Below are 26534 nucleotides of genomic sequence, written 5' to 3' on the forward strand. Positions count from 1 at the left end.
CTAGCCTGAGGTTGAGTCCCGGTTGGGGAGTCTATAATATACACACTCATTCTACAAGGTAAGGCTAAATCCAATCCTCATCCAGTCGCCCCCTACACCCAAAAACCTCCAAACCCCTCGGAAGCACATGCGTATGTTTCGTCCTCACACGATACCCCCTCCGTCTCCTCTCCCTACCAGCCTGATATCCCTTCCACGCAAAAGGCATATCCTCACCAGCTCCAAACGTGAAATCCCTCGCCGCCGTATTGAACATGACGTGCTTCTGGTCCGCGAAATACTTCATCTTCGCATACGGCAATCCATAGCTTGTGGGCCGCCACTCGGCCTGCACAACGATCGAGTTTAGCGGTATAGTCGGCTTTGTCAGCGCGATAAGCCCCATTTCGTCCTCGAGATTTGTGATGAGAAATCTTTTGAGTATTGGGGTGTTCCAGTCGTAGAGCGCGAAGGATTCGAGGGAAAGGGGCAGGTGGTTCGCGAGTTTTGCGTCGTGTCGGCATTTGTGGCCGTAGAGAAGTAGAGGTGTGATAGCGAGATATCGTAGCTGTCTGAAGGTGCGCAGTGGGCAGCAATACGAGTCATCAGCATCGTTGTTGCTGCTTCTGAGGCCATCATCATCATGCATTCCTGTTCTGATGCTCCCTGATGTGTTTCTTGATAGACCCTCGTTGAGATCGAGATATTTCAATTTTGTGCGCACAGGGCGAAGAGCGGACCATAGCTGTTGGTGGCGTCTGTAGACGTTACTGGAGTCTGTGGAAGGGAGGCAAAGAGATAGATACGCCAACTCGGGCATGCGTTCGAGAAGAAGTCGCAAATTTTCCAGACTGCTGCTGACTGGATATACCATGGCCAGATGAGAGATGCGCGATGAAGGGTGCCAGTGACTTATATCTTCATCTATTTCCACACCAAGTAGAAACAACTCCGTCAACTTGGGCAGTTGCACAAGCGGACGATGGCGATTGATATAGAGCGGGCACTCCAATGAGTTAGACACTGCAGCAAAATCTGGCGACTCCTCCTCTTCATCATGAAGCTTTGCACCAGCTAAGTAAAGCCTGGTCAAATTTTGAAACGCCACCCTCGTCGGAACACAAGCCGGCTCATCCAGCGAAACCGAATAGTCCAAAATCGCATCTAGGAAAGGATCTGACCTGGCCACCTGCATCTCCAATCGAGTCAAGTTGGGCACATGAGCCAGAATCAGGGCAACTAGAGGCCTAAAATCGCCAGCCTGCAGAGCTCGGTGCGCCTGAGCATCTAGCTCCGAATCCCGCGAGAGGCCAGAATCGAGCATGGCCTGTGTAATGAGCGACTTATGTTCGGCATAGTATGTAGGGATTTGATCCCTATCATCATCATCATCATCATCATCATCATCATCATCATCATTCTTCCTGTAAGCGGAACAGCTTGCAAAGCTCAAATGCCGCACGCCCGCAGCTAGTAAAGGGTCAGACACGACCGAACGAAAGAACCGCCATAGACTGCGCACCCGCCGCGGGTGGCCGTCGAATTCATAGCGTGAGTACAGCAGCGGGGTGATGATTGAGCGCCATTTGTGGCTGACTAGGCAAAGGCCTGCTGGGACGAGGGTGTTGTGGTGCCATGTGAACGGGTCCTGGTTGGGCTGGCCTGAGGATGCATCGTAGAGGATGTCCAGGTATATTTCGGCAGGGAGGTTGGCGGGATCAGTGGCCATTCTTATATATTGTAGTAACATTGGAAAATTATAGGGGGAAGACGAAGTTGAATCGTCACGATTGAAAGAGATACGGCGCGGGTCTGCCCGCACGCTGATTGGGCGGCTTGTTTGTATACGAGTTTCTCCATATTTAATATCAGTGCGCAGCACTTATGATTTTACCTCTTTTGAGAAAGAGAGGTAACATTCTATTTTATTATGTACAAAACTATCTATCAATTTTTTAGTCCGTTTCAGCTTCGTGACGGGCTTTCAGAGGGGGCGGCACCACTATTAGATTTAGGACTATAATCCGGGAGAGCAGCAGTAGCAGCAGTAGGGGTAGTCGAAGAAGAAGAAGAAGCAGACGTAGGGATTGATGCGTCTGACTGTTTTCGGGTTAGGATGTTGGCCATTTGCTGATGCAAATAACGCAATTCAGAGCTTCGGCGACGCATGTGAACGTTTGGAGTAGGGGGTAGAGATGATGGCGGTGGTGTGGATAATGTTGATGATGGTAAGGATGGGCGTGGTAGCTGTGGTTTTTGTTGCTGCTGCTGTTGTCGTCTCTGCGGTGCAGGAGTATGTCGTAAGGCTATGTTTGGCGGAACTTCCGGTAGCGGACAGTCTGGCGGAGGAGCTGGTGGTAATAAGGATAAGTTTTGAATGCGTCGTTGGCGTGGCGACGTTTGCTGTGACTGCGGTGCTATCAGAGAACTGCGTCGACTAGACTCCTCTCGAGGTGTCGTCCCTGGCGTCTGCGGTGAAGACGCAGGAGTCGACGAATGTGCTTGTTGCTGTTCGTCCAAAGTCGGTTTTGAGATTTTGCGTGCTTGCTGGCTCAATGCAGACGCACTTCGAAGAGACTGGATTTCTCGTGCTGTCACCGGAGCAGCAGACACTTTACTTGCTCGGTCATTACCTAGGGCAAACCGAGCAAGATTACCGCCAGTTGCCGAAGGGATCTCTGATTCAGTACCGAGTTTCGGTATCCGGTTTACTTGACGACTTTTCTGAGCAGCAGATGGGAGTCGGGATTGGCTCGGCTGAGGAAGCGTTTGTGGCAAGCGAGAGGCAGAACCTAGATCTGGCGATTGAGATTGCCGATAGTATCTCGGAGTTGAGGAGCCAGCACCTTCTGGTCCAGTCAAGGAGTATTTGCGAGGAAGGATTGTAGGAATTGACCTGAAACCTGAAGTAGCGGGAGTCGAGCTTTGACTGGGAGAGACTAATGACTGTCGCTTTCTTCTGTTTTGGGACGAGTCACTTCCGGCGTCTGTCTTTGAGCCAGGGTCTTTTTCTTGTACGTCACTGTGACCATTTACTGTCGGGGGTGACTCTCTCCTGGGTATTTGCCGTAAAGTTTTATCATTTGATGAGATCATCTGTGCGCTGTTCTTACGGACCATAGAAAGCCTTGAGCCAGAGCCGGAAACGCTGTGGTTTTGAGGAGCAGCAGATGAGTTCTCCGAACTGGGAGCGGTGTTTCTGGTAAACGATAGTGGACGGCCGAGACTGGGTGGTCGACGAAATGTCTCTCCTTGACTGTCTGACTGGGTGGCGATATAGGAACGCCGGTTGCCGTTTCCAGCAACAGACGGCGTAGGTCTGCGCAGCTGTCGCGCGGCTGTCGCAGATGGCTGTACAGCTGGGGTTGCAACTGGAGGCTTTTCTGCGGGGGTACTGGGTGTAATTTTGATTCTGTGGGTCGGAAGAGGAGGATCTCGAGGATTTTCAAAGACTGCGTCTGAGTCTTTGAATGCATTGGTAGTGATTGTTGTTGTAGAAGTTGCTGTAGATATAGACATGGCATCAGAAGGTGCGGTGAGCGAGCGACGATTGGCCGTCTTGATTGAACTAGTGGAAATGTCATCCTGATACGAATTCTTCCTGTGAACAGAAGGCACCGGTGAACGTCGCTGGAAAGTATCAAACAAAGGCGAGGGAGGGTTGGATTCCCGCAAGCTTGATTTGCGGTTTACAAAGAGCCGCGAATTGCGCGTGGCGAGTCGAGGGCTAAGGGGGGACTCAAGAGCATCTCCTTCGTACTCTGGAATATATTTCTTGCCGCCTAGGGACTCGATTGCTTTTCGCAGCGCAATCAACCAAGAGTTCATCTCCTGGGGACTGGCCATGATAACAAGAAATGTACGGACAGTCCGGCGCGACTCGGCGCCTTGTAGGCCAAATCTTGATAGGAATGTTCGCCCACCGGTTGCCGGCGCCTTGCCATCGTCGCTAGACTTTTGCGAGATCTGCAAAACATAGGGTTTCCCGGGAATAGCATCACTAGCAAATGCTGCCGACGCCGGACCAAGGCGCATCACCTTCTCCGGCAGCCTGTCATATCCACCCTCCCCGGCATATTGCAATATATAGCCTGCGGTTACCAGAACGAATATCTTGCTAAGTAATATGATATTGCCCAGGGCACTGGAGCCTCCCCGCCTGCCGGTCTTTTTATCTTTAGCCTCTTTCTTGTTTCTATCTGCACTTTCGGGATCTGCGCCATCTCGCTCGCTCTGCTGAGGATTGTTGCCTTGGGTAGCCTGGATGCGGAGAATAGAATCGGCAGAGATGTTGGGGATGGAAAGGCGTGCATGTTTCAATGCTTGTGGATACGCTTGGAATAGCGGCGGAGGGACCCAGGACGCATTGACTTTGGATTTCGGCTCCGGTTTGGGTTTTGCTCTGCTTGGCTGTTCGGATCTAAAACTTGATTCAGTGGGCGTGGGAGCTTGGGATGAGGTAGGCAACGTCGAGCCGGACGCCACGGTATATGCGATTGATCGCGGAGTGTCAGGGACATTGGCAGTGGATGGCGTGGCTGAACCACGCCTCTCACCAAGCGCAGGAAGAGTGGCGTCCTGCTTCTTTTCGTCGCGCAGAGCTTTGTTCCGGGCGAAGAGACTCCGCAAGCTTGTCTTTGAAGCCTGGCGCTTCGCAGGATCGGGCTGCAGGGGCACGCTTTGCGACTGATCGGAGATGGCGTCGGTGGGTCGGAGACGCTGAGGACGAGGTTTCTGTAGGACTGGACGAGGGCGCTGCTGAGCAAGGTCGGTGCGGATGGCCGTGAGGGGAGGCCCGCGGCGAGGAATGGCCGATTTGGGAGGGGACTGCGGCGGATCCATGACGCCTATGCTACCTGCCCGCAGATGAACATGGGACGGATCTTGTTTCGAGGCGGAGGAGAGTCATATCCTGCTATGCTCGATGTCGCATGGCGGGTTTGTCCTTCGCGCGCGGCAGTTATTAGGATTATGAATTAGATATGATTCTGGGGGTATAGCAAGCAATGAAACAAGGCAACAACAACAAGGCTGGAAGTATAAAGAGCGGATAGTTCACGGTCTCAGCGAGTGCGAGGATGCAATCAAGAGCTCAAGTGCTTGAGGATTGGGGGGTTTTCGACATGCTCTCGCCGTGATCGTGTGAGGGAGCGATTGAGAATTCAACACCGCCAGGAACTCGACGTCGACTAACGAAATGAGTGTACAGACAGAGTGCAAGGTGTCAAGACGAAGATGAATAGCAAAAAGAAGAGAGTTTTGCAGCGATGGAGACGACACGCGCTCAGCGTCTGGTGAGGCATCGCGGCGCTGCCCAATTGGCGTGGTGCATCGTCACAGCTCTGACTCGCTCGTATTCTGGACAAAGGACCTAAGCTTGCTTGGTAACCCACTGCGGCACGAGCGGATTCTGCCGGAATTTACTTCTACAATGGCCAATCAGCGCGCCTGCCCTGGTACCGCGCCGGTAAGGCGTGGTATTAATACACAACCTCCGTAATTTTGGCTTGCTGCTCTCTTTTTTGTTTTGGATTTGGATTTGGATTTTTTCTTGTTCGAATTCTTGTTATTCTTTCTTTGGCCGTTGACCACTAATCACTTGGCATAGTACGAAGTTGGCCAGATTTGTATCTGCTCTCCACAAAGTTCGCCCAAAGTAAACCCACCGGGTCCACATGCCCATAGGGCATAAGCTGATCGTAATAATAGAGGCATCAATTTAAGAGAATACCCATATTATGATTAGAGACTATATATATATTTACCGGTGGCACGATCGTACCGCCAGCTCGGTACCAGATAGGTAATCTGATTCTGCACAGCTAACTCCCTAACTACCAAACATGGACTGACTACAGTATACGTTAAGGGCCGGGCAATACGCAAATACACCTCGTGCGCGCCACTAGATGCAAGTGGAGTTGGGCTGAATAATAGTTAATGCATTGTGATCAGAAGCATTCATACGAGGACGTGGGACTGTTTGCGTATGCTACATACAGTGCGCTCCGTATACCTATACGGAGTGCATGCCTACTCCGTGCTGGTAGTCTCACTCTCTGCCAGCACAAGCCAAGAGTGAATCTCCGTCCAGTATGTACAAGTACGTGCTCCGTAAACAAACCGCAGGATCGACAGCGTTCCGGATGCAGATTCGCTGGCTCCGGCCCTAAGCCCGCAGATAGTCCAGCGTAGTGCTGACACTAAAGCAAGGCTAACGTTGACAGCGACTTTGTCCGTCTCGTCACAATTGAAATTGGAAAATGACACACACAAAAAAAAAAAAGGGAAAAGGAAAAAGGGATTTGGGAAAAGCTTAGCGTCAGGGGAAAACCTTGCTTCTCTCGGTTTAGAATAGACGAGGTCTTAAGAGAATTGTTCGTATTGCACCTGCTGATCTCCTACGGTTATATACACGTGCTACAAAGAAAATGTGCGAGCTTGGCTCTTCCCAACCATGGCTAAAAACGTCTACATTCACTTAAGACTACTTATCCCAACCGCTCCCGAACCCTGGGCAGCACATAGCGCCCATAGTCAATGGCATCGTTGAGGTTGTCATATCCCCGAATAGAGATGAGATCAGCCCCAAGATCAATATAATCCAAAATCGAGTCAGCAATAGTCTGCGGTGACCCAACCAACGCCGTCGACGCGCCCCGCGCGTTAGTCGCAGTCACAGTGGGATACCAGAGAGCGCGGTCCTGAACCTCGCCGCGAGCAGCAATTTCAAGCAGACGCTGGGAGCCGACATTCTGCGGAGGCGGCGCATTCGCAGGCACTCTTCCTTGCCCGTTGGCTCGATTGGCGTTGAGCACATCCAGTGTTCGATGCGCCTTTGCCCACGCAAGCTCTTCAGTTTCTGCAACAATGGGCCGGAACGTCACCCAAATGCGCGGCCGGTCAGTGCGACCTGCCTTCTCGGCTTCGGCGTAAATACGATCAATCTGCTGCTTGGTTTCCTTAAGAGGTTCCCCCCAAAGCCCGAAGATATCGGCCAGCGAGCCGCCGATTCGATACGCCTCGTCCGACGAACCACCGACTGAGACCGGGATGCTGGTGCCATTGGTTGGACGCACTTTATTACTGAACTGTTTGAATTGGAAATACTTGCCCTCCCAGTCGAAGGGTTCCGCAGACTCCCACGCACGACGCAGAATACGGATGTATTCCTCCAGGCGTGCATAGCGCTCATCCTTGCTCAAGAAATCGCCCTCCTTTGCCTGTTCGGCATCGCTGCCACCGGCGATGAAGTGTACGACTACGCGGCCGGAACTGAGCTGATCGAGGGTTGCCAGTGCCTTGGCAGCCACAGTTGGATAAAGCGTGTTGGGCCGCAGGGCTATGATGACCTTGATGTTCTTGGTCACGGCGGCGATGGTCGCGCCCACCGTGAAGGGGTCGAAGTAAGATGAATCGTAAGGCACCAGGGTGTAGTTGAAGCCATAGTCATCCAGAGTGCGAGCGTAGCGAACCAGATAAGCCGGATCGATCCCAGCATTCGGGATCGGGTTGAGCTCGGTGGAAGCGTTGGGAAAGGTGAGACTGATGAATTCCGCCATGTTTTTTATCTCCCTGCTCTGGGATTTGGAGCGCCTGTAGAGTGAGGGGTAGCAGCGATAACCCCCGGATTTTATACCCTCGTGTTGACTATGACGCCAGGCCACTGGCGATTGCGCGTGATCACGCAATCCGAGGGGCAGCCCAATCATTTGAAGAGCGAAGTATGGACCTGGATTAGGCTAGTCGTCGCTCTCCGTCTCCCATAAGTCATCGCGTGCAGCATACGGGCTAAAGTCGCGGTCCTGCAGAGCCCGCTGCATAATTAAATGGAACATTGGATGTTCGGAAAGCATTGCCCCGTACGTTTCGGAGTCGATGGACTCACCATCGTTGACGTATCCATCATCATCATCATCATCATCAAACTCGGGCATTCTATACGATGCAATCTGGAAGTCTACAGCCGTTCCCTTGAACATGTCCCTCAGACTGAGGAAGCATTGCTCCGGAGTCTGTCCTGGGGGGCTAATTTGCCCGGGGAGTTTGATGGGCAGAGTAACATCCACCGTGATCACCTTGAACTCGGTAAAATTGGAATAAAGCCCGTGTTTACAATCGTTCGCAATAGCCTGGGCCACGTCGCGAATAGATACAAGGCAGTCGGTGATGTGGAGTGTTTTGAGCGCAGGTGGAAATTGAGGGTGTGCTGGAAGAATTGCCTGCGAGACAGCGATGGTCTCCAACACGGAGAAGTCGCGGAACGAACCGAGCTTGACCTGGCTCCAGGGCGGCTGAGGATTACGTGCAAATCCGAGGTAAAACCACTCGAGGGTATCCTTGTGTAGGAGGGCCGCCTTTTGAGCCTCCGCGGCTGTAAATTCGATCGCGGCTCTATTTTTCGGTGTCCGCCGGGTGAATGGGTCTTCTATGCTAAAGCTGTCATAGGAAAAGTACTTCAGTTTCTTGCACGCCTGCATGAATTTCTGAATGGCCCCAGCGTCAATATGGCACATTTCAAAGTCCACTTTCTCTATTGTCAATGTTCCAGGTGTCCAAGCCGATGGAAATGATGCGTCGTCGAGATCACCGTACTCAAAGGTCGGAAGTAAGAGATTGGGGAGGGTAAGGAATTTCTCGTAGGAAGCAATACTGTAGTCCATCATTTCGCCGTCACAGTCGATCGAGAGATACTCAAGCCTGGACAGAAATGACGGGTTTCGATCGAAGAGACTAGCGAATGGCGTTGTGGAGAATTGCTCCCCCGGAAGGTCCAGTTGACGAATATTGGGGGTTTTGTTAAGCAGGAGCGCTATAAGGACGCTGAGGTCGGCTTTCTTCATAGCCGATATCCAGGCTTTTTCCTGGCCCGCCAAATGAAGGTCCTTGATTGCACGTTTGAAAAGCACAAAATACTCTCCATCAATTTGCCTGGGTTTAGAGGGAGGTGCTATAGACAATATGGAGACAGATTGTACGTGCTCTCCAAGCTTTGGATTGCGATAGATAGCTGCAGTAAAAGATGATATCCTTCCCAGGTCACCGGATAAGCCATCTTCGTCGAAATCACAGAAGAGAAGAGGCTGGGCTAGCTGCCGGAACATCCTCGAAACGAGACAGATATTACGGAGGTCTTTATACTCATCGTCATCGGCATCGTCGTCCTCGCGATGCTTGTCGTTCCTCTCCAATTCCGCCGCGGTACGTCCTTCGAACCTTGCCTCTCCATCTGCTGGCTTTTCTAAGCACCCATCTTCAATATCTCCAATAAATGAAAGGATATGATTCAGGACTTCCGTCGGGAGGTCCAGGATATGAACCATGGTCGAGGATGGCGTGCAACCAACCAGAGCTGATTTAAAGTGAACCTTATAATAATGCCACCCAGGAGACTGTTTCAACACTTACCTAGGTGTTCAGAAAGTAAGCTTGGGTCACTGTCGCAGAGAGCGAGCAATGAGCATTGGGCAGTAATAACTGTCCATCGCAAGATCGGGTAAGAAGTCAACAATGATCGGCGAGGGGGAAAGTAACTACGTACTTGGTCATGTGATATTAACAACGGATTCGGAACGCTGTATTAGCTAGTATTGAGAATACTATATAATCTGCATATCTAACTAAAGAGAATATTCAGGGGTTACTTGAGGCCATATTTATGATCAGAATAGGGGTCAACTAAGACACGTATCCGATGCCTATTCTGACCAATTAAATGCACCTCTATGAAATACAGTATTAATTATAGATTATATACTATATTCAGAATAACAATCATAATCCACTGTTACACCCCTCCAGCATATAATCTAAAATAGAAAAGAATAAAGCAAAAGAAAAAAGACAATATCTAATAGTTTATATAAAAACATAATATTAAAAAGCAATAAAAAGAGTGATAGGTTCAAAAATTAAACTAAGAACCAATAAAAAGAAAAGAAAAAGTATAGAAAGCTGTACTAGCTAGTTATTTTACTAAGTAAGCTATCTTCCCAGACCTAGTAAAGATTCCTTATATTAAACATCTTATTAGTGCTAGTAAAGCTTCTAATCAAGCTAGAGTTTAATATAATAACTTATATCAATTATTTCTAAGTACTTAACAAAGGCTTTATGCTTCTTAATTAAGAAAGGTTTAATAAGACCATCAGCAGTCATACTATTAATATTAATTTAACATATACTAATCTATTAATCTTACACCTTTTCGCATAGCCAATAATTATAAATATCAATATAGCAAAGGCGCATTTAAATTGCTTCATTTTTAATTATTAAACATACTATTTAATAGTTATTATATTTAATAATAAAAGGACCCTATTTAATATCAAATTTAATAGTTTTAAAAAATTATTCCCACTAAAGAAGCTATTTTCCTATATTAGATAAAGTAAGAAGCTCAGCCTCAATAATAAATATAGTAACAATTCTCTATTTCTTTAAAATCTAGTCAATTAGACCTTTAAATAGTTTAAAAAGGAAGACCCCAGTACTATATTAATCTAGATAATCAGTAAATGCTGCATCACTTACTATATAAACCAGATTAATTCCAAATAATCCTATAAAGTATATCATATAGAATCTTATATAGTAAAGATATAGAAGTATATAATTAATAACCTTCATATAAGCCAGTACTAGATTTTACATAAACATACTTAAATAGAAAGTTGCATAGATAATATTAGATCTTATTATAATTACTGTATATAACACAGATCCTATTTTTCCTTAATAAAATGTAATCTGAGAAGGTGTTGCTTTACCTTCATAGAATATTAATTTAATAATAATTATTAACATTATAAACAGTTTATTAGTAGATAGGTTATAGTATTTTATAATCTTCTTAATATAAGAATCCTAGTATAGATAAATAGTCCCTATATCTTTATTCTAAATAATTCTTATACTTAAGAACCATTTAACATCTCTAAGCATCTTAACTTTATATTTATTTATAACCTTTTCCCAAAATAAGATATAATAATATTTATTTTCTAGTTTATAGAGCATTATAACATTATTAATAAAAAAGAAGATAATAAGATATTTGTTTAAGTAGAGACACACCTTATCTAAGCATTATTTTATACTAAATTCCTAGAACATTTTTGCCAGTTCTTTTTACCACAGTTAAAAAGATTGTTTAAGGCTATAAAATACCCTTAATAGCTTTAATACATATCTATTCTTCCCCTTAATACCTTCAGAAAAGTATATAAAAAAATATTTTTTATTAATTAGAGCATTCAGAAAGATATTAACTATATTATATTAGCTTATTTTATACTCAAAAACAATTACAAGGTATAATAAATAACAGATTATTCTTATACTTATTATAATAATATAAACATCATCCCAGCTAAGCTATATATCATTTCTAACATAGAGACGTGTCTTATAATATATTAAATAACCATCACTATCTAGTTTATAAGTAAATACCTAATATAAGAACAAAATCTTAATATATTTAAGATTTAGATCAATATCTAATTCCCTTACCTCTTTAAATATTCTTCTTTCTAATAAAATATAATATTTCTTCCTTATAATCTTTATAAATCCTTCACAATAGGTTTAAGACAGTTTAAAGAGATCTTTCTAGTAGTTTAAAACCTCAAGAAGCTCATTTTAATATAAGTGCAAAGAACTATCCTTTAATTTTTTCTAAATACCTAATATAGTACTAAAAGTAGCAAAATAAGACCTTATATTTAACTTAATCTTTAGTTTACAACTTCTCTTGCCTTCTATAATATTAGAAGTGTTAAGCACAATAGAAATCTTATTATATCTAAGTGCATACTTATAATTATTATATAATTAAACTTTAGCTTAGAGTTATATATTAGTTTTAATATTATAATCACATAATACACTAATAGCCTCTTCTGCAGGAGATAGGGATTTTAGAGTAAGTAAGTAAGCATTTTTTTAATTATATATAGATATTTGAGATTCCTCATTTTGAGTAGATTAATTTAATAATAAATTTAAGAATTGTCTATATCTAAAATTAACTATCAATAATATTAGAAGATATATTAAATATAATTCCTCAGAGGCTTTTTTTTATATTTTTAGAATAGTCTACTCAGCAGATTTCTATACATTTTCTAATTTCTCAGTAATCTCTTTATCTAATTCTAATTCTTCCATCAGATCACTCTCTAAGTTTAGAATAATATTAAATACTTCTTTAAACTTAATAGGTTTCTATAAATTATATTATTAAATTAGCTAAAATAAGTCAAAAAATATGTCTTTATTAAATATAACATCATAAATTCTAATAATTGTGACGGCCTAGTACGATTTGGCTTGGCGGCACACAGTTACTGCGGAAGTACCCGCGGGCCGCCTCTTATAGACGAATCACATGCAGGGAAGATGTAGGGTTAGATATGTCTTGTGAGGATTACCCTATATTTTAATTCATGCTACAGATTATCAGAGAATCTATGTGATATTAAAAAGAGTAAATGGCCTTTATCAGCTAGTATTCTATATTGTTAAAATCTTCTAGAAATCTAGATTACTAGGCACTGGCATACAACAAAGATAGTTTATAGATATCTAGAATAGAAGGAAGTATAAATAGAAGGAAGGAGGCTAATAATTATTCTTTCCTCTTTTTCTCTCCAGTTTAGTCTCTTCGTGTTTAATAACTAAATAGATTTAGCATTACATTATTATATTAGATTAAACTCTTATTTACTTATTAATATTAATCCTTATAAATCTATAAATAGACTAACATCCTAATCCTAAATAACTTAATATGCTTAATTCAGGATTACCCTTTTTCTTATTTTATTATTCTTGAACTAAAATCTAGATTCTAGACTTAGAAATTAAAATAGTTCAATCACTTAAGCTAGCACTAGAGAAGCTAGATAAATACTATCTGTTGTATCTTCCCCTAGAAATAGAAGATAATAAAGAATAAGAACCTTAGAATATTAAATATAAGACATTTAAGAAGTATATAGATAAGAACCCAGCTATACTATTTAGTTGATTGATATAAGAATAGTATAAGAACCTATATCAAATTAATGCATTAGAGAAGTAATAAAACACTTATAAAAAGATTATTATAAATTAGTATAAAGTAATAAAAGAATTAATAGAAGAACAAGATCTCTTATAATATTGATTTATTAAACTAAGTCTTAAAGAATTCTTTTTTATTATTAAAGATAGCAGTAAAAAGATTATTAAATTTTCTAATAGACCAGCTCTAACTAATAGAAAAGATCTCTTCTTTAAATCCTGGCTTATTAGAGTCAAAGATAAACTGAAGGCTAATATTAATTATTATCTAGACTCCTTGATCTATATGGTATATATATAATGCATATACTATAGAGAAATAGTAAACCATATTCTTCCTTAATTCTAAGATAATGCCGCCAAACTATATAAGGATGTTAAAGATATTTTTAAATATCTTAAGACCATCTATTATAATATAAATTAAGTTATTAACATAAAGGCTGTATTTTATTATCTAGTTATAAAGCCAAGTAACTAATTTTAGATCTTTTTATTAATATTTATATATTATATCTAAGAATCAGAGATCTTATATATATAATAGAAAAATAAATTATACAATAAACTAAGCTTTAAGTTAATAAAATTAATAATTAAAGAGACAAATAATAACAATATCTTTTATTTTAAATTTATAACTTAATATACTCAGATAACTAATCACTTAGAGTAGATTTAGAAAATTAAAAAGTATATTTATTTATATAATAATAAAGAAGATTAAACTACAGAAATACTATATAATTAATCTAGTGTTAATATTAGCAGCAGCTCTAATAATAATAGCAAGAGAGCATAATATAACTACTTAAGTAAGAAAGAATATATTAAATTCTTTAAAGAAAGAAAATGCTATTATTATAAGATCTAAAGATATTAAACTAGCAATTATTCTCTCAAAAATAGCTAATCTAAAAATAATATCACTAGACAACTTAAAACAATGGATAAGGACAAGCAGGTTATTACTTAAAAAGAAGATTCTAATTTGAAAAATAACAATATCTAGAAAAAATCTCTATCTTAGATAAAGTTTATATTAATTTATATAAATTAGATATTAGACAGTTAATAAAATTTAATAAAGAAAGTTTTATTATATCTATATAACTTACCTAAGAAATATACTTAATATCTATTAAAGTATTAATTAACACTAGAGCAAATAGATTAATATTTATTAATACCCACTTAGCCATATTACTAGCAAGATTTTTTAACCTTAAGATAATACTTTTAAAAGAGCTAGTAAGAATAAAAGAATATAATAAAAAAAAATAGAACAGAATCTTTTACATATTTAAGTTAATATTAATTATTAACAGAAGATATTATATTAAAATGCTATTTCTAATCCTTAATATCAGAATATATAATATAATACTAGGCAGAATATAGCTTGCCAAGTATAACATCTTAGCAGATTACTAGAATTAACAATTAATTTAACCCAAAGATATCTCTTTAAAAGATTAAACTATAAAAACTAATTACCACACAATTCCTAGAGCCATTTTGCAATAACTAAGAGATATTAATCTATAATATTAGAAGGATATAATATATTATAATCACCTCATAAAAATAGAGAACTAGATAACAGAAAAACCTAATCTAAGCTACTCCTAAGCCTAGAGCCTAAAAGCAAAGAACCTCACTAATTAATTAAAAGCCTTGAAATTTAACTCCCTATATATAAAGAAATCAGTCAATCAATTAAAAGAGAAAAAAGCCTAATCAGATATCTTTCCATCTCCACTTAGAAAGGCTACTCTAATTATATAAGGCTATATATATTAATAAAATCATTAGGAATCATTTAGAAAGATAAGAAAGGCTTTAACTAAAGCTCTAAAAGAAGAAATAAAGAATAAATTAAAAAAAAAATTCTTAGACATAAAATAAGAATAGACATATTAAAAGAAAACCCAAAAAATACTAAAGAGAATAAATATAATATTTATTAATATAATAGAATTTAGTATAAATACTAAAATAAAGAATTCAATTTTATCAATAACAAGTCTCTATAAGATTAATAATGCTATTAAGACAAGAAAGAATCTACTAGAATCTATAGCACTTAATATTAAAAAAATCCAGAAATAATTACTAAAGATATATAAAAACTACACAGATATATTCTTAAAGAATCTATTAGATTAGTTACTAACTCCTAAATCTTATAACCATAAGATTGAACTAATTAGAAAGAATATATTAAAATATAGTCCTCTCTATAAGATAACCTTAAAAGAATTAGAAGCAGTGCGTAAATATATTCTTAATAATCTTTATAAAGAATTCATTAAACCAAGCAACACCCCCTTTACATCACTAATCTTAATAATTAGTAAATCTAAAAAAGAAATATAATTCTATATTAATTACTAAAAATTAAATGCTATAATTAAGAAGGATTAATATCTTCTACCCTTAATTAATAAGATCTTTAATTAAATTAGTAAAGCATAAATTTTTACTAAACTAGATATTTAGTAAGATTTCTATTAAATAAGAATATATTCTGATTTAAAAGATTTAACTACCTTCTATATATAATATGATATATATAAATATAAAGTAATACCCTTTAGAGTAACAAATAGACCAGCAATATTCTAATATATAATTAATAATATCTTTATAGATATACTTAATAGATTTGTAATAGCTTTTATAAATAATTTATTAATTTATAGTAAAAATAAACTTAAGTATTAAGTATATATTAAGAAAGTATTTTAATATCTCTAGAAAATAGGATTATAAGTAGCACTTTATAAGTATAAATTCTATATTAAGCAAATCAAGTTTCTCAGATTTATTATTATATTAAATAGTATTAAAGTTAACCTTAAAAAGATTAAAGCTATTTAAAGATAAAAGTCTTTAATAAATATAAAAGAAGTATAATTATTCCTAGGATTTTGTAATTTCTACTATATCTTTATTAAATGCTATAGTAAGATATTATAATTATTTAATTAATTAACTCAGAAAAGAACATTTTTTATATAAAATAATACTTATAAAGTAGTGTTCTAGAAACTTAAAAAAAAATTAATATTAGCTTTAATTCTTAAGTATTACTAGTATAATTTAGAAATATAATTAGAAACTAATATTTTAGGGAAAGTTATTATAGCAGTATTATTCTAATAATATACTAATAATAAGTAATATCTAGTAGTTTATTTTTTTAAAATAATAGACTTTATATAAGCTAAATACAATATTTATAACTAAGAAATGCTAGCAATAGTATAAGCCTTAGAGATATAATAAGTTAAACTTTAAGGATTAACTAGAAATAAATCTATCTAAATTCTTACTAATTACTGAGCCTTAGAATATTTTATAATAATAAAGAAGCTTAATGATAGACAAGCATAATAATTAAAAACTTTTTTTAAATATAGTTTTCACATCAAATATTAATCTAAACCCTTAAACAAGAAAGCCAATATTCTAATCTAATATATAGAGAATAACTAATAATCCAAGAAAAAAAACTCTCCACTATTATCCTCTAATTAACTTAACTTTTAGATTATAAAAAAATTCTAAAAATAAAATTACATACAAAAAGCAGAATCTAAGTTAGAAATTTTAATTATTATAGATAATATATTACATATTATTACTAGAATTCTAAAGAGTAATTAAAAGAATCAGAAGACTATAAAATATTATAAAGTAGCTTAAGATTCTAGATCTAACTAGGATTTAATTAATAATTAATTAATATTTAAAGAAAGACTTTATATACTAGATAAGAAAAATCTCAGAATATAATTACTAGACAAGATATACTAATAATTTACTATCACTCACCCTAGAAAAAATAAAATAAAGAAATTATTAAGAGAATAATATTATTAGAAGATATAGAACTAGAATATTAAGTAATATATTAATAACTATCTTATATATAAAAAGATAAATATATATAAAAACTTACCACTAAAATTACTAAAACCACTATTTATATTTATTTAACTATAATAGCATATATTAATAGACTTTATAACTTATCTAGAAAATAAACACAATTTTAATATAGTCTTTATAGTAGTAAACTAATTAAGTAAAAGACTAAGATTAATTTCTTATATTAAGAATATCATAGCTAGAAAGATAGCTAGACTATAAATCAGATATATATTTCCTAAGACTAGCCTACTAGATTCAATAGTATCAGATTAAGGGGAATAATTTATATCAGAATTCTAAATAAAGACATACCATATCTTAAAGATTAAGCTAAAGCTATCAATAATATATTATATATCTACAGATAGACAAACCAAAATCACAAATTAATATTTTTTAGTCCATCTATAACCTTATATTAGCTTCTACTAAGATAATTAATCTAAATAATTACTAATAATAGACTTTACTATAACATCCTTACCCTAGAAATCAACCAGACTATCATTATTTAAGATTAAGAGAGATTTTATATCAAAGATATTATTTAATTAATTACCACTAAATAACAAAAATTTTATATAGAATCAGAAGCAAGCTTAAACCTAGATAAAATACTTATAACAGATATAGGATTATATAAAATAGAACATAATATAAGCATAAAAATAATAGAAAATACAAGCGAATAAGTATTAATAAGAAATAGATTTTAATATTAAAAATAAAATTATATTAACAACTAAATACTTTAATAATAAATAATTTAATTAAAAGCTTTCTTATTAGAACTTAAACCCATTTAAGATTATTATAAAAAAAAAAACACATTTAAATTAAAGCTTCCTAAACATTTTTAAATATACCTAATTTTCTTACTAAATAAACTTTAAAAGGCATACTCAACAAAATTACTACTAAAACAGATTAAGAACTTTTTATCACCAGTTAAAATCAATAATTATAACAAATAAGAAGTTAAACAGATTCTCAATATATAGATATATTATTAGAAACTATAGTACCATATTTAATAATAAGGCTATAATAATAATATAATATAATATCTAGCAGGAAATTTCAAAAATATATTAAATATCATAAAGATATTTTACAATTCTTATCTAGAAAAACCTAGACCATTATTATATTTAAAGAATTAGCTATATATAGCTGAGAAGGATAAATTCTTACCTAATTACAATAAAGATAATATGCTATTATTAACTTAATATTTAGGGTGAACATCGCTTAGAACAAAGAATAATGTAATAGCCTAGTACAATTTAGCTTAGCAGCACACAGTTACTACAGAAGTACCCATAAGCCACCTCCCATAGACAAATCACATGCAGAAAAGATGTAGGATTAGATATGCCTTATAGGGATTACCCCATATTTTAATTCACGCTGCAGATTGCCAGAGGATCTATATAATATCAAGAAGGGTAAATAGCCTTTGCCAGCCAGTATTCTACATTATTAGAACCTTCCAGAAATCTAGATTACTAGGCACTAGCATACAACAGAGATAGCCTACAGATATCCAGAATAGAAGGAAGTATAAGTAGGAGAAAGAAGGCCAGTAGTTATTCTTTCCTCTTCTTCTCTCCAGTTTAGTCTCTTCGTGTTTAGCGACCAAATAGATTTGGCATTGCATCGTCACAATAATAGCCTATTAGCCTAAAATCTAAATCTAGAAAATATTAAAAGATTTAATTTCTATAAGATATTCTATCTCCGCATATTCTATTATTTTTTAGAGATATAAAATATTAGGAATCTTTCAATATATTTTATAATTAAAGATTTTTAATATTCCCAAATATAAAACATTATTCTAGCTATAAGAATTCTAAATAATTTTATAAGATATTCTTTAATTAAATTACTAGTTCAGCTGTTAATTTACTAATTAAATTGCATACTATAATTTTTTTAGCTAAAATAAATATAAAAGATTCACTCTATATATAAAGATTCTTGTAAAAGTAATTAGAAATATTCTAGATCTCTCTGCTAAGCTATTTTACTTATATATATAATCTGTAGTATATTTTTATTTAATATTCATTCTTCTATAAAATAAGATATATTTATTTCTTAGTATTTACTTATTATTAATATAAGTAAACTTGATATTAAAGCCTCTTCTTATAAGGCCCTCTAAGAAATTATAAATTAATCCTTAAACCTTTTTATCTTGTGTAAAGATAATTTTATAATATTATAAATAAAGATAATAGAAGTAAATTATATATTTTATACTATTATATAACTTCTTAATAGAAATAAAATTAAAGTGAATAATCTTCTAAGATAAGCTTCTAGTCTTTTAAGATTATTATAAGATTTAAGCTAATACTCTTGCTAATTTATAGTATTTATAAAAAAATATATTTAAATTGCTAAAAATATATATTCCTTACATATTCTTCTTAAAATAAGCAAGAACCTCTCTATTAGAGTGCCCTAGATAATTATATTAATATTAATAGGAAGTAGTTAATTCAGTAACCTACTTTAAACATGGAATTAGCCTCTTAGCCATATATACTATATTTATTAATAATTCATTATATTCAGCAACAATTTGACTATAATACTTAGAGATTCTTATAATTTATATTCTTTCTGAATCTTCCCCCAGAAAATACAGAATATTATCATAGTTATCCTAGTAAAAACCCTCTTTCTTATACTTATTAATAGAAATAAAGCTAACTGACGCCTCTAGATAGTATAATACATTATAAAAAACTATCAGCTGTTTAAATTCTATTCTATTTAATATAATAAAGAGGACCTTAATCACACCAATATTATATATTAATATTTAACCTCCTAATATACTGATAAAGTTAGTAGTCAGATTAAGATCTTTAAAGACAATAAACTGACTTCTAGTATTATAAATATAATCCTTTAAACTATTATTATAAATAAAACTTTCTACTAGTGTATCCTTACTAATCTAATAAAAAAAGCTTCCTTCTAAAATAAGTGATTAGCTTAATTAAAAGTATATTAATTTATATATTTTTAACTCTATTAAAGATTGCACTTTATACTCTTTAATAAACTTAATTAGAAAAAGATATTTAGTAATATTTTTAGCTACTATTTTAGCCTTCTTTAAATTAGGAATCTAGTCTTTTTCTTAAATCTATTTATTATAGTATAGGCAATCTTCTTATCTAAGATAAAGATTTCTAGAAAGAATATATAGATAAGATTAATTATTTTTTTAATTACTTTTTCTATTACTTCTATTCTTTTTTAATTAATTCTAACTAATAGGTATAGAATCTTTTAAATCTTCTTCACTAAAGGATTTCTCACTCCTTTAGATCATATATGCTTTTAAATTCAAATCTTTTTTAATCTAATTAACAACCTTTTTATTAAATTAAGAGATTAATATCTTAAAGATAACATTTTCAGTAGTCTTAACTTATATTAAATAGACTTAGTAAAAGCTATTAAAGTTAGATTTAATAAAGTTGAGAAAATTATATAAAAATTATTTTATTAAATCTAAGAAATCACTAATATTAAATTTTCTCATTTTATTATATATTTTTACCTAATTTAATACCCAGATAGCAAGATCTTTACTTTTTAATAACCTTAATCTCAATTCGGTCTACTTACTAATAATTTTATATTATATCTCTTAATCTAATAATTTAAAATAAATTAATAGCATTTTTAATATATTATAAATCTCCTTTTTATTAGAGATCAAGAATTAAGTTATTATACTAACTAACTTATTTATATAAGAAAGAATAATTTTAAGAATCTATTCTTTCTTCTTATACTCTTCCACTTTCTATTTATAATTAGCCTTATTAATCTTATTCTTAAGATTATTAAAAATAGAAGGATATTTATTCAATTTAAAATTCTTAAAGTCAGGATTAATATATTTCTAAATCTTTTCTTATCTCACCCTAATTTAAATTAGTTTAAACTAATCATACTAATACAATCATTCAATCAAGTTAACCTTCTTCTAAATTATCATTATTATTTCAATATTAAATTCATAATGTTTTAATGAGATTACCAGCATTTATTTCTAATAAGAACCATAGATTAGCAGAGGTGTAATTTTTAGATATATAGATTAGGAATAGCTTCAATAATCAGGATTCAGCTATTTATAAGCTCTTATATCCTGTTAATCAGTTCCTTTTCTGAATCAGTGAAATCCAATACCATCAAGATATACTATTATAACAACGGATTTGGAACGCTGTATTAGCTAGTATTAAAAATACTATATAATCTATATATCTAACTAAAGAGAATATTCAGAGATTACTTAAGGCCATATTTATAATTAGAATAGGGGTCAACTAAGACACATATCCAATGCCTATTCTAGCCAATTAGGTGCACCTCTGTGAAATACGATGTTGGTTGTAGATTACATGCTGTATTCGGAATAGCGGTCATAATCCGCTGTCAGATATATTAAAAGGGTTAGATAAATAGGGTTAGGGTCGTTTACTCTATGTATTAGCCCTAACCCTGATGTCAATCTGATTTAACAAGCCAACCTCATTTGTAATTACTTTTCTTGAGAGTATTGAACGGATTGCACATTCAAGTAATTGTGCCTTTGGATGCACAACTACCTAGACATAATGGCTATATACATATATAACAGCAGGTTTTTAACCACTAAGCCACCAAAAAGGGACTCCTTATGGGGCTTTTCTGGTAATCGTATAAATGGTGCTTTTTAGGCGTAATTCTCCGTTGTCAATACTACTTCACGGGATAACATTAATGAAAACAACTCGCCCAATTCCCTCCAGATCGAGCAAAGCTCAATCCCTGCACAAAATCGTCCCTCGTGCAGCGTCCCAGGCTATCCACCTCACACCCATACAGCGAAATAACCCGATCATTCACCAAAACTCGCACCAGTGGCTCATTACTGTCGTTGTGGCATGTCATCATTTCCACATACATGCGCGCGGCAAAGGGGACGCTCCATGCAGCAGAAAAGTCGCTCGTCTCTTCAAGGGACTCAACTCGAGTCTCGGAGAGTGGTTTGGTGCCATTGAACAGGCCCATGGCAGCAAAAATAGGCTCCATGCCATTGTCATGCGAGAAATCGGCGTATAAAGCCTGGTTCAGCGGGAAAGTGACCGGTGACGAATCTAGCGTGTGGTTTGTGCTGGTGTCGTCCTGGACAGGTGTGCCAGTAAGGCGCGCAATCAGTTCGTTGGTGAAGCCAATTCCCTGCGCTGGGCCAAGCGGGTTACCGGATCCATAACCGTAGTATTTGCCTAGACTCTGGTAGTAATTGTACTGCTCCCACTCGGATTTGGTGAAGAGTTCGCAGAAGGGAGATAGCTCACTGCCATCCGAGGTTCTGGCAATGGTGTCAAATGGGCACATGTCCATCAGATAGATAACATCCTTAGTGGTAAGTGTGATTCCATGAAGATGCGCTTGCACGCGTTTCAAGATCTTCGGAACGAATACGCCGGCGAAAGTAGCCTGGACATCGTCCGCGAGATCGCTATTCTCGAAATTGGTGCAGATGCTCGGATCCAAAGTGTTGTTGAACGTGGAGCTCTCCTCCAGGATCACATTAATGACCGGTGCGCTTTGGGTCTTGTTGGATAGAGTGTCAGCGTTCTTCGTAGCCTGAAAGCCGGCGTTGAATTGCTCGCTTGAGTCCACTACGCGCTCGGAGCTCGACGACCGGACAAAAGGGACGTTGTCACGAGCGAGACTTTCATACCGGTTATAGAACTTGATGCCAGATTGGTAGAGCTCTAACTCGCCAAAGGGAGTGAGCGTGCCGGCGCCGAAGGAGTAGTTGTATGTCTTCAAAAAGGCATACTGCCCCTCCAGGTGGGTGACGTTTGTTTGAATAGCCTCGATCAGGGCCTGGTAATGCGCATTCTTGCCCGAGGTTGGATAGCGAGCACCGTGGCGCGTCAATGCCTGCACCAAGGTAATCTCGCAGCCAGTGGGAACGTCTGGAGAGATTGACGAGTCCGCTTCCAGGCTAAAGTACGGTGCGTACATCCCCCAGTTTTGGGCGATGTCGGGGAAACATGTGTATCCCTCATCGACACTGCTGCATGTAGTATCTCTGCGAGATAGCGGAGAGGCAGAAACTCTATGCAATGTTCAGACATCGTCCTGGAAAGAAAGGGGCATTGAATAAGGACACGAACCCTAGAGCCGCGACAGAGGCGGAGAGCAGAAGCCGGGATAGGACAGCCATGTTGAGTATGTACCTAGGTAACATGGCATCGTGTTACCAAGGACAAAGCCCCCTTATATAGTCATTTGAAAAATGGAAAGATGGCCGGGTTCCTGAAAATATGGGTGCTCAGACCCTTAATCCACTCGTGCTACACGATCTTAGTGCCCACGTGCGCTCAAGCTCGTTGGAAACGCTTCATGCCGAGCTCAATCGTAAGGAAAGAGTTTGACTAAGGAAACCAAAGATCCACGAAGGTGGAGGAATCCATGAGAGTGGCGCGTTCAAGTGTCACCACGACGGCTAAGGTGCGCCTATTGACTCGCTTGTTCTGTCGATTTTAAGATGAAGCTTTGCTGGAGGTGTGGGGTGCCTCGACAGATCCTGCACGTGCATCTTATAGGATTAAGCATATATGCAAGTTGTATATGAAATTTTTTTCTTTTTAAACAAAAACCTTCAAAGGGTCAAAATACAACACATGCACTAACCTTTCTATGCAAGGTACATGCTGTATTCGGCCTAGATAACTTTGCTAGGGCTTACTGCCTGGGTATATATTCTGACAAGCTGAGACTTCTGAGAAACCTTCAACTTAGCCATGTACATTGCCCCCAAACCCCGCCAACCTATTCAATCTTTTCCGAAAATAAAAATCGTCAGAATCTCCAACGTGGCAACTTCCATCTACATCGCAGGCACACTGTGTCTCGCCCTCGGCCTGAACAGCTTCCTGCGTCCTACGCACGAATATCCACGCTTTGGCCTCCCCCTCGAAACTCAAACTGGAACTCCATCCCCGAGTTCTAAAACGAATGGCTCCATCTCCCCACTGGTATATATTAAAGCTATCCGGGAGACTACGTATGGTCTCGCTCTGATAGTGCTGCAGTACCAGGGCCAGGAGCAAGCCGTTACCTCGTTGTTGGCGGTCCTGTCGCTTGCTGGTCTGGGCGATGGATTTGTGGTTTGGAACTATGGCCAGCTGAAGACGAAGGCATTGGGCCATTGGGTGGCTTTTGTTGGGTTTTTGGGATGGGCTTGGTGGAGAGCCACTTATTAGAAGTTTTCCATAGCTCTCTCGTTGTTGGGTTCTCGTGCGCCAGCAACGAGTTTGGAAGTATGATGGCAACAGTGGCATGTACGAATGGAAATTGTCGATGGTTACTGTCTGTCAGTTCATGATAGTCAGAGGCAAAAATATTCATTTCTCTACCTGCCTTGCGATCCAAGACTGTTAACAGTTCTACAGGCTTCATTCCTATGCCCCAGTTGAATCGTTGACATAGCTTCTAGGAAGGTTTTTCTTAGGCCACACGAACCAAACTGGGACTGTATTATTTAGATATACCAAAGAAATAATGATCTATCAACCGGAGAAAACTGTATTGATGCATTGTTGCATAGACCGAATGAATCATACCAGATAAGGCAAGAAATATCCGACCATATCAGTCTGGTATTGTTGACATATTGCAAGATGAAGAAAAATTAACGCCCTATAATGATCCCCGTCGCCTAGATAAATAAAAACAAAGTATGGAAGAGAAATGAGGTAAAAAGCGTAAATGACCACCATGAGATTTCCTCCGTGGATTTTATAGGGTGGGATAATTCTTAAATCAAAGTGTCAGTTCAATGACCCTACTCTTCCTCGGCATCCTCAACACTCGCAGTGAGAGCACGCTTTGACGGGGTACCGGCACCTGTAGTAGGCGCAACACTGGATGAAGTAGCAGGAGCAGGAGTGGGCGTTGATTCGGAAGCCTTGGCTTCAGTCGGCAATGAATCTGACTTCTTGGACTTCTTAGACTTCTTCTGCTTCTTCTGCACGAGGGATGTAAAGTCAGTAAATGTATCAACCCAGTCAGCGAAAATAGAAGACAACATACCTCTTGCCAACCCCAAAGTGGTTTAAAACTGTCAAAGAATCCCACATCCTCGAAGAGATTTGGGAAGAGCCACAGACCAGGAGGGACCACAAACACCGTAACACAAAATAGAATAAGTCGGAAGATGGCCATAGCGAAAAACAATCCCAATAAACCCATCATACCCACACTTAAGTACCAAACACCCTGGCGTAACATTATAGGCCACAGCGGGAACAAGACAACGGCAAAGATACCAGCGACAACGGCGGCCGCCAAGGCCTTCTGCTTCCACTGAGGACCCTCATATAGGAAAACGTAATGCATCATGGGATCTGTATCCTGCTGTTGCTCGATCTTAACCGTCCACAGTCCTTTTATCCGTTTGCCCTTGCCGTGGCCATGACCGGCGTGTGGGTCATGCTTGGAGACTCGCAAGGCAAGTAATGAGAGAGGAAGCAATTTAAAGGCGTTTTCTGCAGATGCTCTGTCTGTAACTGGAGGGAGGAGTCCTTTGCTCTTAGCTGATGCCTTCGCATATGCTGGAGACTCGAGCGCTCGGATCGCACGTTTGACTAAATCGATCTTTTGTCAGTGTGTAGCTCACACTTGCAACCACGACAAGATAATGAACACAGTACCTTTGAACATATCTTTACGCTGACCGTCTAGAATACATGTGCGGGTCTTCAAATCCTGCGACCGCAGCCATTTTGCCAGCGCGATAGCCTTCGGGTCGGGAGGGTTGTTCGGGTTAACAGGAACTTGTCTTTGAACCTGTTGTTGACCTGCCTGCTGTGGTACTGGAGGTCTTGGCTGTCCTGGAGGGCCTTGCTGCTGTGCCTGCCCTGCCTGTCCTTGCTGTCCCTGCTGTGCTTGCGCCTGAGCTGCTTGCTGAGCGGCGGCACGCTGCTGCAAAGCTCGCATCCTCAATTGACTGACGTATTGTTCTGGAGTCATACCGTGTTTTGCTGCCTCTGCAGTTACCTGCTCTCGTTGCATCTTCACAAATTCCTCTAGCGTCATGCCTCTTTTGGCGGCTTCAGCGGCGGCTTGTTGCTGCATATGTTGTTGAAATGCCGCCATTTGCTGCGGCGTCATCCCGGGTGGTGCGGCCATCTTGAACGATCACACGTTGTCCTCGCGGCGGATATGTAGAGGAAATTTTAGAAAGGCAGTGTTTGCGACCGAAACAGCTGTTCCGCGGCGGCTTGATAATTTGGGCAAGACGATGTTTCGTGAAGGTGTTGATTGTAAGAAATAATTCGCCCGGAAGAGGCCAGTTTACATTGACGCATGTCCCAAAGGGGTAAAGCGTGTCCTCACTGCGTGGTTGACTGAGGTAAGCCCGCCGGCGCCGTCATTCTTCTGCATCATCAACCTCTTATGTCCAACATTGTCGACTTCTTTATCTCATTTCCAAGGCGGGCGCTGCC

The 26534-nt window shown here is 37.8% G+C and overlaps 6 protein-coding genes across 6 annotated transcripts, besides 6 other annotated features; 1 reads left to right on the plus strand and 5 right to left on the minus strand.

The window, feature by feature from the left end:
- Positions 1 to 64: 64 nt before the first annotated feature.
- Positions 65 to 1708, minus strand: UA08_02942 (hypothetical protein; the record flags this gene model as incomplete). The annotated part of the gene is made up of 1 exon (XM_020265040.1): positions 65 to 1708. The coding sequence occupies one exon, from the start codon at positions 1706 to 1708 to the stop codon at positions 65 to 67; it is 1644 nt and encodes a 547-aa protein (XP_020122676.1).
- Positions 1352 to 1398: a repeat region (Identified by RepeatMasker using a combination of RepBase library and repeat library created with RepeatScout).
- Positions 1709 to 1944: 236 nt separating the features above from the next.
- On the minus strand, positions 1945 to 4821 carry UA08_02943 (hypothetical protein; the record flags this gene model as incomplete). Its single annotated transcript, XM_020265041.1, has 1 exon — positions 1945 to 4821. One exon carries the CDS (start codon positions 4819 to 4821, stop codon positions 1945 to 1947), a length of 2877 nt encoding a protein of 958 aa, XP_020122675.1.
- Positions 4822 to 6470: 1649 nt separating this feature from the next.
- Positions 6471 to 9302, minus strand: UA08_02944 (hypothetical protein; the record flags this gene model as incomplete). The annotated part of the gene is made up of 2 exons (XM_020265042.1): positions 6471 to 7711; positions 7868 to 9302. 2 exons carry the CDS (start codon positions 9300 to 9302, stop codon positions 6471 to 6473), a joined length of 2676 nt encoding a protein of 891 aa, XP_020122674.1.
- A 233-nt stretch (positions 9303 to 9535) lies between these two features.
- Positions 9536 to 10408: a repeat region (Identified by RepeatMasker using a combination of RepBase library and repeat library created with RepeatScout).
- Positions 10404 to 12291: a repeat region (Identified by RepeatMasker using a combination of RepBase library and repeat library created with RepeatScout).
- Positions 12287 to 18659: a repeat region (Identified by RepeatMasker using a combination of RepBase library and repeat library created with RepeatScout).
- Positions 18656 to 21465: a repeat region (Identified by RepeatMasker using a combination of RepBase library and repeat library created with RepeatScout).
- A 209-nt stretch (positions 21466 to 21674) lies between these two features.
- Positions 21675 to 21725: a repeat region (Identified by RepeatMasker using a combination of RepBase library and repeat library created with RepeatScout).
- Positions 21726 to 21786: 61 nt separating this feature from the next.
- Positions 21787 to 23248, minus strand: UA08_02945 (3-phytase A; the record flags this gene model as incomplete). The annotated part of the gene is made up of 2 exons (XM_020265043.1): positions 21787 to 23140; positions 23199 to 23248. The coding sequence occupies 2 exons, from the start codon at positions 23246 to 23248 to the stop codon at positions 21787 to 21789; spliced, it is 1404 nt and encodes a 467-aa protein (XP_020122681.1).
- A 580-nt stretch (positions 23249 to 23828) lies between these two features.
- Positions 23829 to 24290, plus strand: UA08_02946 (hypothetical protein; the record flags this gene model as incomplete). Its single annotated transcript, XM_020265044.1, has 1 exon — positions 23829 to 24290. The coding sequence occupies one exon, from the start codon at positions 23829 to 23831 to the stop codon at positions 24288 to 24290; it is 462 nt and encodes a 153-aa protein (XP_020122680.1).
- Positions 24291 to 24871: 581 nt separating this feature from the next.
- Positions 24872 to 26217, minus strand: UA08_02947 (hypothetical protein; the record flags this gene model as incomplete). The annotated part of the gene is made up of 3 exons (XM_020265045.1): positions 24872 to 25054; positions 25120 to 25673; positions 25740 to 26217. The coding sequence occupies 3 exons, from the start codon at positions 26215 to 26217 to the stop codon at positions 24872 to 24874; spliced, it is 1215 nt and encodes a 404-aa protein (XP_020122679.1).
- Between the last annotated feature and the right edge of the window lie 317 nt (positions 26218 to 26534).

This window comes from Talaromyces atroroseus (assembly GCF_001907595.1).
Source record: "Talaromyces atroroseus strain IBT 11181 chromosome Unknown scaffold_2, whole genome shotgun sequence".
Taxonomy (NCBI): Eukaryota; Fungi; Ascomycota; class Eurotiomycetes; order Eurotiales; family Trichocomaceae; genus Talaromyces; species Talaromyces atroroseus.